General features: G+C 44.8%; 1 protein-coding gene and 1 long non-coding RNA gene across 5 annotated transcripts in view; one reads left to right on the plus strand and one right to left on the minus strand.

Moving 5' to 3' along the window:
* Positions 1-15837, minus strand: part of DCPS (decapping enzyme, scavenger) — a 32899-nt gene extending 17062 nt beyond the window's left edge. Inside the window, exons 1-2 of the mRNA XM_006915193.3 lie at positions 15595-15837; positions 14197-14371 (exon numbers count right to left, since the gene is read on the minus strand). Of these exons, the coding sequence (XP_006915255.1) occupies positions 14197-14371; positions 15595-15804 (385 nt within the window). The 5' untranslated portion in view covers positions 15805-15837. The remainder of the gene's footprint in view (positions 1-14196; positions 14372-15594) is intronic.
* The window catches only part of LOC112482505, a 6611-nt gene continuing 4722 nt past the window's right edge, over positions 14320-16208 (plus strand). For 2 of the 4 annotated variants that reach the window (XR_003047324.1, XR_003047325.1), the window contains exon 1: positions 14818-15590. This is a non-coding gene — a long non-coding RNA (uncharacterized LOC112482505). The other 2 variants (XR_003047323.1, XR_003047322.1) reach the window with 2 other exon arrangements.

The following is a 16208-nucleotide window of genomic DNA, read 5'->3' on the forward strand; positions in this document are numbered from 1 at the left end:
AATCCTGGGACATTCTACAAACAAGCGGCTTTACAATTCTTCAAAAGTATCAAAGTTAGGAAAAAGAAAGGGTCAGCTCTGGATGAGAGGACACTAGAGACTGGACTGGACCCTGGATGGGGCAGAGGAGTCCTGCTTCAAAGATAATATTGTAACAATTGGTAAAATTTAATGACGGTCTCTATGTTACATAATAGTTTTGTATAGGTGTGAAATTTCCTAAAATTGGTCATTCTATCCTGATTCTTGGGAGACAGACACTGAAATGGTTAGCAATGAAGGGTTATGTTGTCTGCAACTTAACTTTTCAAATAATAATAATAGTAATAATAATAATAAAAATAATAATAAACTATTATATGTAAACACGGAGCAAGAAAAAGCAAAAGTGGCAAAATGTTAACAAAAGGTGAAGAGCTTTTCTTTTCCATTTTCCACCTCTATGTCTTCTTGCTCTACTTTTAAGGAAGCTTTTTCAACTTCATTTAACCTCTTATTGAATTTTATTTCTGCTATATTCTTAATTTCCAAGAGCTTCTTTTAAAAATTCCTTATTGATTGTATCTTATTTTTATGCATTCAATATATCACAATTTCTATGAAATTAATGATAGTTTCTGAAAATTTCTTCTCCCTGCATAATTTGTTTCCTCCAAGTTTCTTTTCCTTTCTTCCTCCTTCTTGTCTTTTCTTTTTCAACTGAGGCTTTACTCAAAAGTCTGGTCATCCTTGCTTGTCCATCACTCACACTGAAGAAGACAGCACTAAAGAGCTGCTGACCAGCTCTGTGGACATAGGTGAGTTCATCTGGAGCTTTATTTTAGGATGATCAGGCTATTTCTTTGCATGACAGAACTCCTATGAGTTTAAATCTTTTCTTTTGAGCTGGTCAGGTTAGCCATAGACAACTCTTCCAACTTCATACATGGAGGTACATGAGCCTGGCTGACAGCATTCCAAGTGATGAAGAGGAGAAGTAGCTGGGGGAAGGGCATAAGGCTATCTCAACATTCAATATACAAATCTCCATTTACCTACCCTACATATTTCAGTAACACAACACCACCTCAACTGTGCCTAGAACCTCAGACACTGTTTTAACCTCTTCGGAGTCTAATCGCTGGAAGAAGTTACCAGTTATGTGAAGTAAGAAAAGGGAGTTAAGGGACTGCTGCCCAGATTTCCCCTCTGCAAGCCCAGATTTCCCCTATATACTACATTTTCCGTCTCTCAGATCTGCCAGGTCAGTTACTTCTCCTCCTTTCACTGTAGGTTCGTCTCTTCTCCTTCCCTCTGGTATTTATGGGTTAATTTTTAATTTAATATCATTCTTAGTGAGGATCCTAAAGGAAGCAGGTGGACACTCAAACTTGTCCTTTTAGCCAGAAGCCCATGTCCTTGTCCTTCTGTCTCTCTTATAATGTTTTATATTTCTTTTTAGCTGTTTACTGCCACCTGACCTATTTGTTACTTATGGTCCATCTCCTCCAACTGGACGTAAGCTCCTTGAGAGCAGAGACTTTATTTTGTGCATTGTGTATGCAGTGCCTAAAACAGAACCTGACACATACAAGGCCCTCGCAATATAGTTATAGAACAGAATATATATTATGCTATTTTATTTTTAAGTGTGCATGCACGGCTACACACATATCAAACACAGCAAAACTGAAATTTGAGACATATTCCAAGATGTCAAGAGGTTATCTCTGGGTGGTGAAATTATATGTACTGTAATTTTAAATTAGTTTTGGGGGGGGTATATACTACATTTTCCGAAACAAATACAGGTCGCTTATGTAACAAATATAGTAAAAACAGAAAAATAAGCCACCCCTTAAAACTGAGTCCCAGAGAAGTTAAGTAATTTGCTCAAGGTCACAGAGTGGCTTGAGTTGAGATATGAACCCAAGCAGTCAGGCTCCTCTATGCAATATTGTTTTCTCGAGGCTACAAGGCCACCTTCTTTTAGGCCTTTCTCTCAGACACCTATGCTGCAGCCATGTTCTCTGAAAAGCAGCCCTCTCAGATAGGAGAAACATGATGAGTCCCAGCCCCTCCAGAGAGACACGTAAACCACTGTCAGCAAAACCAAAGGGCATAATGAGGTGCCAGGGCGACTGGGGCTGCAGACTGGGAGGTCTGGGAGTACGTCAGAGCATGCTGAGACCAACAACAGTGATGCCCCAATGCTCGCTGCAATGCAGCCTGGAAAGTGCAAGGAAGGAGAAGCCCACTCCCTCAGCTCTGGAGGGCTGTCTGAGGAGCAGTGTCACTGGGGTATACTGCTGCCAAATGCTGGGCTAGAACAGGCTCTGGAGAGGAGCACAGAGGGACTGAAGGCGACCCTGCTCACAATAGAGAAAAACAGCTCTTTCAAATTATTCCCGCCCCTCCACCAATATGACAGTGCTGGATGGTAAGGAAGGAGGCCTGGGGTGGGGGTCCCAGAAGAGGGGCCTGTGGTGGTTGTGCAGCCCCTGTGAGGCCTGGACCGCAGCTCTGTATCTGCAGGGATGTTCTGGCAGCAGGATGGTCACACAATGCATCCCAGATGAACAGCGGCCCTGTACACACATATTCCTTCTCTCTGTAGCTCAGACGAGCAGGCTGATGTGCCCTGCTAGGACAGCTCTGTCCTGCCCATCAAGACCCTGAAGGTCTTCTAAAAGGCCTTCTCCAATCAATAAAGCCATCTCCTGTCCCCTACTCGGACACAAAAGCTCAACTCCTTTCAGAGGTGGGAGGCAGAGCTATGGAGAGGAAAGAGCAGCTGCCTCCTTTGCTCTCTGCCAAAGCTGGCTTAGCTAAATCCCCAGGAAAATGCTGTTGCACATGAAACAAGAAAATGCAAACCACAGACAGTCTGCTCTCCTTCCCATACACATGTTTAAACAAGACTGCTTTCCAGCACTTGCTGATGGCTTCCACACGATGAGGTCATTTCCATGGCTCCGTCTGTGGCTTTTGCTCTCCCTTCGCTATGATGAACCAGTTTCAACTTATTTGACCCAGATGTGCAGGCCCAGGAGAGCAGGGAAGGAGCAACAGCAAAACATGATCTGAGTGTGAAGCCTACCTCCATCTCCCCTCCACGAGAGCCAAGCAGAGCCACCCAGGTGACAGGCTAGATGACCTAGACTGGGAAGGCACTCCACCAAAGGGCTCCTAGAGGAGGGCTGGTAAGGGAGAGGCTGGTGGAGGGGTCTCCCGGAATTGCCTTTCCTTTCCTCCTCTTGGGCCTCTCCTCTGGCTAGATAACACTCTCCTCCATCCTGGCCTCTGATGACCAGAGAGAACAGGCCAGAGGCTGAAGAGGAGGCAGCCATGCTCCAGTCACAGGTCGAGGAGGGGTATTCCCCGTCCTCCACTGCGGGGATACTGGGAGAACTCAAGGTCTGAGGAGACCACCAGATTGAGGATAAACAAGGCTGAGGGGTGTGGTCAGGATCCTACTGGAAGCCTCAACCAATCCACAGCAAACCTCAAACCTCTAATTACCTGTCTCAACGGAAGCACAGAGATGCTCTTAGAGACAGAGAGGCAGATGCTGATTTTAGCAAGACCCTGGATCTGACAGGCTCCTTAACCCCTCAATCCTGAGGCCCAAGAGGGAGAGGAGTGGGTATGACAGGGTTTAACAGACCCACAAGCAAATTTGGTAACTCTGAATGCAGCCCTGGGAGTGACTGGGGTAATCTTTGGTTATATCATATAGGAAGTGGTTCTTTAGGAACAGGAAATGCCGCTTTAGGGTAGCTATGGGGCTTAGGGCACTCCAAAAATTCCATTTGAACAGAGGGCTGATATCTGAGATAACAGAGCTGCTGAGTGGCAGTCCTGGCCTTAGAACTCTAAGACCTCCACTTTCCTACATGCAGGAAGAAACTATTCTGGGGTTGAGCAGACCAGACTACAAGAGCTATTAGACTGAATACTCAGAAATTCAAAAATTTAGCCTCTCTCAACTTCCTGTCTAAAGGTGTTTCCTAAATTCACTCTGAAAGGGGCACAGGTAGGTTTTAGTGCAACTTCAACAGACACTGCCATATTGTGTGGGGGCAGGAAGGGAGGAGAAGGCCAAAGGCACAGGATACCCGCTCTACGGAGAGAAGCCCAGGACTACCAGAATCCTAGATTATTGCTCACTAAGAAGTGTGGATCGGGAGTGGACAACCAAACAGGCTGGCAGCCATAACTGAAGCCAAGCAGTAGAAAGGAACCAGCTATCCTGTGGGTAATCTGCCTTTGCCCGCTGGTCCTGAGTAAGCTGACTTTTCTGCTGACTTGAGCCTTAAGACTACCACAGAGTCTTGGTAACTTGCCCCATCTGAGAGAGGGAAAGAACACTAGGCTTGTGGTGGTAGCTACAACTCAGTTACTCAGAATCTATTCACTTCTAAATAGGCTCTGAATGCAATGGCTTCTCCCAGCCTCACAGAAGCCATGAGTCTAAAGAAGGAATTAAACAGGAGACCTCTTCTGTTCATGAGGGCATGGAGGAGGCAGCATTCAAGGGCTCTGAGGTGAGGTGGTAGGGAAAAGGTGGGCTAATCAGAGTCAAGACAAAGGTAGAGCCCAGATTCTGGGTCAAGAATTTTACTCATGTGGTAGGAACCTTTCTATCTTGAAATTTCTGCTTGTTCTTATTCCACTGCCTTTCCAAGCCCTTGCTCACTTGTGTGTCAGGAGCTCTGAAGTATTCAGGGAGAAAAGCAGACAGAAACCTGCCGTCTTTAGGTGGCCTCAATTGATGAAACCAAAGGAGTAAGGAGAGACTCTTATAGGCTCGCTCACCTTTTTCCTGTCCCATTAACAAAGCCCAGCTAATGCCAGGTGCCTACCCCACAGCTCTGTCCACTGTTGCCTTCACAGGAATACCTTTTCTACCACCTGCCCTCTCATTACCAAGTCCAGCCCATCCCAGGAGGCCACCATGTCTCCAGGTGTAGGAGTAGCCACCTCTGCACACTCCAACCCACCAGCTCCCAGTGCGTACCCCTCCATGGTGCCAAGTGCTCCTCATTAGCATGTCAAAGGTGTGTCTCCAGAGTTTGGTGTAAATCACCAGAGTTTGGGGTCCATGTGTCTTGGGGGTATATAGTACTTGATGAACTGACAAGTTCTGCACGATGAGGGTCATTCAGACTGTGAAGTAAGGAAGGCCCCAATCCAGGCTAATCTTTTGATCTGCTTCTATCTATCCAAGTGTCAAATGAATATATTCTCAAATATTTCCGATCCTTTTCATTGAGGTAAACAATAGTTGGGTGTTCATTATTCTAGTTTATTCTTTAATAAGTTTGCGTATATATGAACATATCTACATAAAAGTCTTTTTAAGCACAAGTGGGATGATCCTTTAGGGGTTATCTGTGACCTCCCAAATCTCCCAAGACAGTTCATATAGATCTTCTTCTTCCTTTGTAATAAATGTGTAGTAGCCTTGATAACTGCCTCCCCACCCTCTGTTGCCAACAGGGGTCACTTAGGTTGTTTTTGTTTTTATATTTTCCCTATCATAAATGATGCTGCAATGACCATTCTTGCACCTCTTTGTGCATGTGTGTGAGCAAGTGTTTCAGTCAGACATCTGGAAGTAGAAATGTTAGGTCAAAGGAACACAGCTTTTAGAATTTGTGGATCTGGCCATGTCCAATGTACACCCGACCCACTGTGCATGAGCACCTGAAAGAAACTGAGGTATCTGTCTCAGCTCACCAACATGAGCTCTATCTGGGTGTGGCCTCAATGGGGTAAATTCTCTATGGTCTAAGCTACCTATACCTACAGAGCCCCCACCCAGCATATCTAGACATACATGGAAGGCCCCCAATCCTACTTAATGGTGGCTCTCAGGTCATTTCGAAAACCCATTGCAATGGCAGTAAGGAAGAACAAAAGGGAACAAATCCATAACAGTGACGGGAACAAGAGTGGGGAGGCAGCAGAAAGAGAGATTGCAATTCATTTCTAGAAGTCAGGAAGTGGACGGCAGCATGTAAATGGAGGAGACAACACTGAAAGAAACTGCAGCCAAGAGCATACGACGGGCTATGTGAAAGTGACTGCCAGCCTTGCCGTGGGAACCTGGGGGAGGATCTGGGTTCTGAATAAGCAGGTACAGAGAGAGGGCAGAAAGGGAGGTGAAACTGAAAATTAGGATCAACTAAAGGGCTATCTAGAGAATGGCAGTATCAATTGGCTCGATCCAGCACCAAACCCTCACCCCAGGGGCAGGCTCTTAATGCCAGGCGAAAATGGGAGGGCTGTCCTCCAAAGACATGAAACAATGGACCAGAGCAGGGGTTGGCAAACTCTTCCGTAAAAGTTTAATAGTAAATATTTTAGGTGTTGTAGGCCATAAACAGTCTGTTTTTCATATTCTTGGTGGTTGTTTTTGTTAAAAAAAAAAAACCCTTTATGGACTAGAAAGCGTGAGGGCTCCAGAGTGGGCACTGGTGCCTCCAGAGTGCCAGTCACACTGCCAGTCACACTTAGGCAAGGCCAGCCAACCAAAAAGCCCCCACCCACACAACCCTGGTGCAGCTACGCATCCAGAAAACTGGTCTATTGTGGAAACAGACCTAGCAATGGAGAGCAGACAAAACCCACATCAGATCACTAGACTATTAGGCTGGTTCTTGTAAATACAAATGAGCTAACATTCACCAGACATTTAGGGAAAACCAGCAGCCTGAAAGAGAATGATCAAAATAAACAACCAGAACCAGAGCCCAGAGGAAATGAGATCAAGGGTCAGGAGATAATTTTTAAAACAATTTTTAAAACATTTCTAATTAGTGTGTCAGAGAAAGTAAACCCAATTTGGCCTCTGTAGAGCAAGAAGCTATGGAAATGATATAATCAGAACTAGAGGGAAGAAAATTAAAAATATGATTGCCAAATTAAAACCTTCATTACAAGGTCTGGAAGACAAAGTTAAGACAATCTACCAGACTGTAGAAAAAAAGATATAGATAGGGAAAGTGAGAATAGAAGAAGCAGAAAGCTGGGAAGGAAGTCTCAGGTGGAGAGTATGCCTAAAGAATCAGCTGTCCAGATTGGAGCAGCAGGAGACAGCATTCTGAAAACAATGTTTCAAGGGAGAGAGGGAAAAAGGAGATATGTAATGAATTACCCAACTAAGTGGCTGGATAATTTCAAAAACATAGTAAAGGTACAATATTCTTTTAACAACAATTTTTTTTTTAAAAGAGGCAACTAGAAACTTTGTGAAAGCAAAAGCAAATAAAATGATGATTCAAGTATGAAACAAACTAAACAGCAGCATGATTTGGAGGAATCAAGTGGCACGTAACTCCAAGTGGCACGGAGTTATGCACTAGGAAGGTGGACAAGGAACTTCTGCTTAAGGGTGAGGCACAGATCAATATAGCCACAATAATGTGAGCACTGTGTACTTTGCCAACCCAGAGTCACCTTACAGACACAGCATAGAAGACTTCATTATAGCTCTCCAACAGAACATACCATGACAGTGTGAGATACAAGCAGAGCTGACAGGTAAGTTGAGAGACAGCAAAGGATGGAAGGGTTGGTGGGAAGGAGGCATTGAGATTTTCACCTGACAGAGTGATAAAACCTAAAGTAGATTTCAGTATATTTAGGATTCAATACAATTAAAAAAAAAAAAACTCTAATAATAATAATATAAACATCAAAAACTGGGAGGAGAGGGGACGGAAGGAGAGAAAAGTACAAGCATACTTCAGAGATATTGCAGATTCGGTTCCAGACCGCTGCAATAAAGTGAGTATCACGATAAAACCAGTCACACAAACTTTTTGGTTTCCCAGTGCATAGAAAACTTCTGTTTACACTGCACTGTAGTCTATAAGTGTGCTAAATAGCATTATGTTAAAAAAAAAAAAAAAAGTCATACTTTAATTAAAAATACTGTATTGCTAAAAAATGCGAACCATCATTTGAGCCTTCAGCAAGTTGTAGTCTTTTTCCTTGTGGAGGGTCTTACTTCAATTTGTAAAAATTCAGTTATCAGCAAAGTGCAATAAAGCGAAGTGCAATGAAACAAGGAACTGAGCTGAACCTTTCATCACCCACTGTAGGGACTTGATAATGTCAAAATCTGATAAATTAAGAAAGAGTTGCATAAGCATATTATTCAGTCTGGAGGAAACCACCAGAGCATTTTCTTGGTAGTAACTGCTTCTGGAAAGCAGACCAGGGTGGGGCAGAGTGGCCCCAGAGCCTGTACCTGCTCATATAAACCCTCTAGCTACTTATTTGACCACGTGTTGGTGTGACTGATAAATGCCCTAGCCCAGAGACTCTTATTTGGTAGGTCTAGATTCTGTATTCATAAAAGTTCCTTTGTAGTTCTGATGAATAGTTCTAGGTAAGAACCACAGTACTAAAGAACCTCTAGGTTCCACTCAAACCTTAGAAATTATGATTTCATAGGACACAGAAGCCCCCTGAGGCAGGCTAGCCAGCTATTTGATTCCTCACTCTTCATTCAGAGAAATGGAGTCTCATGGCAATTCCGTGACTTGCCCTGATGCCGTGCGCTGGCCGTGCCTGGGGGAGTTTCTCATGTCAGATGACTGTGGCACTCTTCAACACCTACTCTAGCAGTGACCTGGCAAGGCTTTCCCTGTTGGTCACTATTCAGAGGACTCTTGGCCTTCGGCTCAGCTGCCATGGGAGGGCTGCTAAAGACACCCACAGGGATAGGGTGAGACACCTGTGCGAGTCTGTGCTGGAGCGAGGCCTGCAGAGCCTGGTACCAGGCCTTCTCATCCAGTTGCTGGTGGACCTCCTCACACTGCCTTGCCCTGTTCTCCAGGGCTGGCACCAGCCTGGAGTGCACTCCAGCACAGCACGACTCCCCGTCCCCTGGAGAGAGAAGGGTCAGGGCCCACCACTCCTCTGCCCCAGAGAAAAGGCAGTGGGGGGAGGGGGACAAAAATCTGCTAATGCCTAAAACCCAGAGGAAGGCAGCCTGAATCAAACACCTTTACTTTCAGCAACAGTGACTAGAAATCAAATTTGAGAATGAGTAAGAACCCTATAATTTAGTGGGGAAAGAATCTTAGTTCTTCTAAGGACCTGCCAGTTTTTCTTAACTTTTAATAGGGAAATATATTGTACATATAAAATGGGTGTGTACATATACATATGTATATAAATGTAAAACATGGTTTAAAGACCTAAAATAAGAGAACACACACATGCAAGGAGCATGCAGTCCAAGAAACATTACCTCTCTGTCCCGCACCCACCACGGATAATTATGTTGCTGAATAAGGTGTTAATTGTGTCTTTTTTTGTCTTCCTAGCTTTATTATGTATGTACCCTAAGCAGTATAGTTTAGTTCTGTTTGTTTTTCAACTTCATCTGGAATCACACTGAGTGTACTTTGTGTCTTGCTTTTCTTATAGTTCATTTTCACTGCAATAGAGAAACAGCCTAACGCATGAAAACACCTAGATTTATTTATCTATTCTATTGTTAGTTGATATCCGGTTGTTTCTATTTTTTTCTATCATGAACAAAGCTGCCAGGGAAAGTCTTATAGGAACAGCTAGTCTTTTAATATGCTCCTCCTCAACAAGTCCTCACTCTAAACTCGGGGGTACAGGTTTCACCTCGGCTAAAAACACAGGAAGGTAAACCCAGACTATAGCTGAGTACTGGGAGTCCTCTGCAACCAAAAGATGATGTGATTCTCAGGATCCCTCCACTCCTTGCCCTGCCCTCACTCACACAAACACCTTCTCCTCCTCTGAACCTGAGATTCCACACCCCTGCTCTACATCAGAAAACAATTGGCCCTTTTAGACAGAGTCTGGATTTGAGTCATGCCCCTCTCCCTAGTATCTCCCCCACTTTTTCCCAGGTAAGTGGGAACAGAGATCTCAGTGAAAGGGCTCCATTGATAGGCCATGGGCATGAGAGCGTGAGAGCTGGAGCAACAGGACGTGATCCAGGCTCTGCCCTGCCTGATGGCCAGAAGCAGCACTAAGATGCTAGCCATCTGGCCCCTGGGTCCTCACATTTACCACATGGCTGCAGGGGGAAGAAAGGTAACCTGCCCATGGTCAGGGCCAAACTTTTTTCCATGTTACATATATTGTTCCACTTAAGGCTCACATAATTTCAAAGGTGGAAAATAATAGAAAATGACTAACACTTATTGAATACATACTGTATGCCAGCTGCTGTGCTGAGTGCTTTACATACCTTCTCTCAATGGGTCATAACCCATGACAGTGGTGATGAAATTAATTTCGGAGGTTAAGACCAGAATTAAAAAAAGGGAAACACGCAAGACTGTAATTAAGTTAGAAGACTAGTGTTCCACAAAGTAAGGGTAGGATTGCTTTGCGAACATTTTGTTTCCCTTATATCTATGTGTATTTATTCATAGGTACTGGGTCACAATGTAAAATGTATTTCTCACTGTGGGCAGAGGCTAAAAAATTGTGTTACCTTATCTCATTATTTCATAACCAGCCTAAGGTATGTTCAGTTTCTAACCTAATTTAACAAGAAAATAACTGAAGTTACTCCACCAAATTCATCTGTGCCATACACCATAGCCACCAACTGCCCCTCCAAGCTCCCAACAGAAAGCCTAACATCTAGCACAGTACCTAGCACGTAGCAGGCACTACATCTTTGTTAAACGAATACAGAAACTTCCTAAGTCCTCAGAGTTAATGAGTGGCAAAGCCAGGTTTCCAGTGCAGCTATGTCTGTCCTGAGGCTTGCTGTTGACCACTGCACTACATTAAAACTCGAACAGCACGACATTGCCTCAGGCCACACCACTAGTAAGTGTTAGCACTCGGGCAAGACCCAAGCATTTCAAACTCTGATGTCCATGCTCTTTCATGTCAGTGGGATGGGGAGCAGCCTCTCATGGTCGGCTGAGATTTAGAGGGGATAAATAAGAAGACTACGAAACCTCCAGGCTAGAAGAAAAATTTGCCAATGACCAGAGAAATACCAACAGAAATCAGGAAAGTGGCCAGCTCAGAAATGGATGGTGGTGGGGGGTAGTGGGGTCCCAGGAAGGAAGTCTGTAAACACAGCAGAAAAACTCAAGGAGCAATTGTGCAGGGGGCTCACAGGGCTGACGCTGTAGGAAACCACACATTATGGCCCCTTCAGGCAGTGTTAAGACTTGGTGACTAAGATTGGAGATGCAGGGCTGAAAAAGCACAGGCACAGGGGTCAAAGGAGCCGGCCACAGGAATATTTTGGCAAATACGTTGGCAATGCTGCCACCTTGTGGCTGTGGAATGCTTGGCCCATAGGAAAAAATAAGACGGTCAGCTTGTGGTTTTATTCTTTAGTAGGCATCTACTGAGCACCTAATATGGGTCTGGCTGCTGGTGACTGGAAATGGGTCTCACATGGCTCCAACTTTCAATGACCTCTGTTCCTTACATCCAGGCAGTGACCAAATCCACTGAGTTTACTTCCCTCTTTTCATAATAACAAAACTGTGAGGGCATAGATGGCGTCTTATTCATCTCTGAAGCTGCAGTACTCAGCAGAGGGCCCAGCACATCACAATAAGAATGGCGGCTACTCATGGGGAAGATGGTTAAAAATGTTGTAATAAATATGTAAGGGACAAGAGAGGGTGCTAGATTTAGTGGGGTGATCACTTTGCGAGTTATGTGGATCTCTGATCACTATGCTATACAACTGAAACTGGTATATTATTGTATACCAAATATAATTGAAAAAAAACCCTCATTGAATTGTACAATGTAAATACAGGCAACTAACTGTCTATTACATTTCAATAAAGACGAAGAAAAATGAAAAAAAAAAAAGAATGGCAGTTACTATTTAATACGTGGTAAGTACTTTTAAATATGTAAGTGCGTAGATTCTCAGTTTACCTATGAGACTTCCAGATGTCAGTAGGTATTTATTTCAATATGAGCCTAGAGTTCTTAGAAAAGTAGGGATGGAGAAATAAACAAGGGCATCACCCACACATAGATGGCTCTCAAAGTTTAATGTGCATGACTTGGCTAGGAATTTTGCTAAAACTAAGATGCTGATTCTGAGGTCTACGGTGGGGCCTGAGATTCTGCATGTCTAACAAGCTCCCAGGTGATACCAATACTGCTGGTCCACACTTCTGAGAGGGAAAAATATGAATCAGGGGTTGATAAACTTGCCAGAAGGTCAAATCTGCCCCACAGCCTGTTTTTGTATATCCTGCAAACTAGGTATTTTTCATTTTTAAAGGGGCGTAAAAAAAGAAAAGGAATATGTGACAGAAACTATGTGTGGCTCCTGAAACTTAAAATATTTACTCTCTGGTCCTTTCTAGAAACAGTCTGCCAACTCCTCATCTAGAAGATCATCAAAGGACAGGATGTATAGCTAATCATGAGAGAGATGAGAACGGAGCTCTGAAGCAAAATGTTATGACTTCTAAATTACCAGGCCTCGTTTGGGTAGGAAAAATAAAAGTATAATGAAACGTATGTCAACACTTATGCTAAGAAGACAGCTCTGGATAAGATGAGGTAACATCTGAGGCACCTAGGTGAGAGAGTGAGTTGTACTACGAAAAAGGTAGACATTTGGGGTTCTGAATGGGGAAGAGGACCTGTGGTGAGATGATAACCAACTAGCTCTTTCAGTGCTTAGAAAAAAATGACAACTAGAAAGACAGGGAGGGCCACCACCACTTGTGTGCAGTATCACAGAAGTACTGGAAAAATAAAATGAAAAGAGTGAATTCTACAGGGTTGCTCTGTGTAACAGAACCTTATGAATTTTGGATGAGGGTGGGGAGGGTGGAGAGAGGGATGGGGGGAGGTGAAAGAAAGGGGTGGCAGCAGAATAATGGCCCCAGAGTCTGTCATCTGGAGACTGCCCCAAGTGCTGTTTGGCTACAGAGCCTTCTGTCACCCTTCTGCCATCCTATGTTGAAGGATACATTTGCTTAAATGTCAACGCCTCAGAAAGTAAATACAGCTGTCCATTTCTGTCGACCTGAACCAATCAATCTGGCTCTCTTTCAATGGAGGACAAGGCTGTTTTACTTGCAATTGTGCAAGGTTTGCCTGCCTCACATCAAGTGTTCACATATATTTCCAAAAGACAACAATAGCACCCTTTCTTGGCGGTACGGAAAAGACTAAATCTATGAGAAAGGCTGTGGCAGGATATCCACAAAGCCAAAGTGTTCTTAAATGCCAGAGAGCAAATAAAAAGACAGAAGGATATGTGCTGCAAAGCAGATGCCAGAATTTCTTGGTCAGAAGGAACCTTCAAGGTCAACCAGTCTCCTTCAAGCTTCTTACTAAATCTGCCTACTAAATCTAACCATCTAAAGGAAGAAAGCTCACATCATGCCTGACTTTTAGCATGAAATACTCTTCTTCCTCTTTTTAATAAGTTAAAAAAATACTTGCAAACAAAAACAAATCTCTACCTTTTAACCCACGAGTTCCTGCCCTTCTCAAGTCCGTCCCCCTCGATCACAGTGTCTACCCTACTGGAAAGTAAGTTCTTTCAGGGAAGAAACTGATTCTTGCAGCACCCAGCACTGCTCATTTCACTGCAGTGTGGGGAGCAAGTCCTCATCTACCGAAAGATCTCAGTGTTCCTGCCACCTATGAGCTGTGTGATCTTGGCCAAGTTACTTAACCTTTCAAAACCTCAGTTCCCTCACCTGTAAAGTCCTATCACGACAGGCTGTTTTGAGGATAAAACACAATAATACATGTAGAATACTTGGAATGGCAGCTAGCACAATAATAAGTTTAGAAAGTATTGACAATCATTCAGTTAGTAAACGAACCTGTTCTCTCCCATGAATCACAGTCCCTTTTCAAAACATACTACACCAGAGCAGTTTCTCAACCTTGGCACTACTAACATTTCTTGTTGTGGGGGCTCATGCTGTGGTTCACAGGATATTTAGCTGCATCCCTGGCCTCTACCCTCCAAGTACCAGCAACAACCCCACCTTCACAGTTATGACAACCAAAAATTGTCTTCTGAGATTGCCAAATGTTTTCTGGGAGGGCAAAATCCCCTCTTCTTCCACTGAGAACTATGAATATGCACTAAACTATGTAAGTCACTTATGAAGTAGCCATCACACACTCTAAATTCCCACCATCCCCCTCTCCCCCCACATGCAGCCACTTTAGCCATCACTTGCTCACCACTCAGTTGCCTTGGAGGGAACATGTGATAGGTGCTGTAGATATCATTGGAGAACTGTAACTGGAGCTCAGGGCTACCCATCAGGAGCTGGGTCACATGGTCCACCTGAAATGGTGTCTTCTCCAGGATCACAATGGCGTCCTCTCCATCCCCATCTCCAGAGGATTCATTTACCTATTGGGCAGAGACAACATCGGTGGGCCCAGGGGCAGAGCCACAGGTGAGGTCTGGAGAATAGAGGCAGAAGCTCCTGGGGCTTGGGAATTCCCAACATTTGGGATTTCCTTCCCTGTCGTTTCCCTCTGGCCAAGTCCAGGCAATAGCACTCATGCAGAGGGGGCATCTCATTAATCCAAATCCTTGGGGCAGTCTCGCATCTTTCTCCTAAAAGATGTAAAGCTTCTCAGCTGTTTTCTGTTTTAGACTCACCAGGCTTCTGTCATATTCTCCCCATTTTACAGATGAAAAAGGTCTAGAGAAATTAAGTGACTTGCCCAAGGTCACAGGAACAGTCACTGTTGAAACAGAAACCAGAAGCTGGGCATCCCAATTCCTACCTCAAAGGTTCTCACTGCTAAAATCTTCAGCAGGTGCTGCAAACTGAAGACAGGTGAGGCTGAAAAACCTGACAGAAGCTTGTGAAAGACAAGAAACAGAGAAGGAAGCCTAGGCCCCAGTCCCCCAATCCTCCCAAAATTATAGCTCTTGCTAGGAGTTCTGGGGAACCCTAACACCTTCCCTTAGCTAGGTGTCCTCACCAGTTCCCGGGACGGTCTTCAGGCTCTCCTCAGCCGCTGCTAGAGAGCTGAGCACATGGTATTTTAGCTAGCTATGTGTATCTGTCTACCCCAAGATACTCTGCACTCCTGAAAATCAGGGATGGTAACTTCATCTCTACATCCCCAGTACCTAGGTTCAGTGTTGGCCTGTCAGTGCATGGTATATGGAATTGAACCGTCTCCTCTGTTAAGGCTGGAATCCTGTACAGCAGGGATCATATTTCCTAGAGTCTCTTGTCGTTTCCAGCGGCACGGATAAACAAGACAGTCCGGCATCATTTAATGGATTCCTTGCACCTTTACAGGCTGAATGAATAAATGAATGGCTTGGAGAATTTAACATGTGCTTTTTAATTTGCAATACACTCTACAATTCTTTGTGGTTATTTTTAGCAAAAAGGAATTAGAAAAATCATCCGCACGTGTGTTAATTTCCTTAATTTCACGGGTGACCATGTTTCCCCCACGCCCTCTGCCCCCAAACATTCTAGAGGTGTGCCCTCCCCACCACTCCCCAGTAATGCGATTGGTACTTCCTGGCCGAGCGCCGACGAGATGCGCCTCCTCGGCAGTGAATGGCCACCCATCCGCGTACCAGCCCAGGGCTGCTTAAGGTACCTTCCCGTGTAAGAACAGGATCTTGTCCCGCGCGGACTCCCTCAGCACTTTTTTCACTCTAAAGCCGGAAAAAGGAAAGCGGACAGGGGCAGAGGTGCCATTCCCAATGCCAGTTTCCTTGGCTTCATGATCCTCTGTGATCGCGGCTTCCGTCCCCGCAGCTTTCAGTTCGCGCTTTCTCTTGCTGGGCGGAGGCATCGCATCCGCCATATTGCCCACAGGAGTATGCGCTTGCGCAGACCTCGGATGCGCCCCGCCCGCCTGCGCGGCTGGCCGCTACTACAACTCCCGACGTGCTCCGCGTCGAGGCTTCCGGGCTCTGACCCCCTGCGACCTGTCCCGATGAGCATTTTTCATGCAAGTTACTGCAGTAGCTCTCTCGTGTTGGTCAGCCCGCGTTGAGGCCGGCGCTGAGGGAAGAGAAAAGAAGGCAGCGAGCCCCTAAACAGGCTAACTAGCGGTGCAGCGGTGGGGAGGCCACCTCAGCCGACTCTGAAGGCTTTAACACCTTGTTTGAATACGGACATTTTAACAAGAATTATACCAACACTGATTAGTTAGCGTGGAAGGAATGCTTCTGAAACTAATCTGTTGAGGAGATCTTATTTCTTGAT

This window comes from Pteropus alecto, unplaced genomic scaffold, assembly GCF_000325575.1.
Source record: "Pteropus alecto unplaced genomic scaffold, ASM32557v1 scaffold135, whole genome shotgun sequence".
NCBI lineage: Eukaryota > Metazoa > Chordata > Mammalia > Chiroptera > Pteropodidae > Pteropus > Pteropus alecto.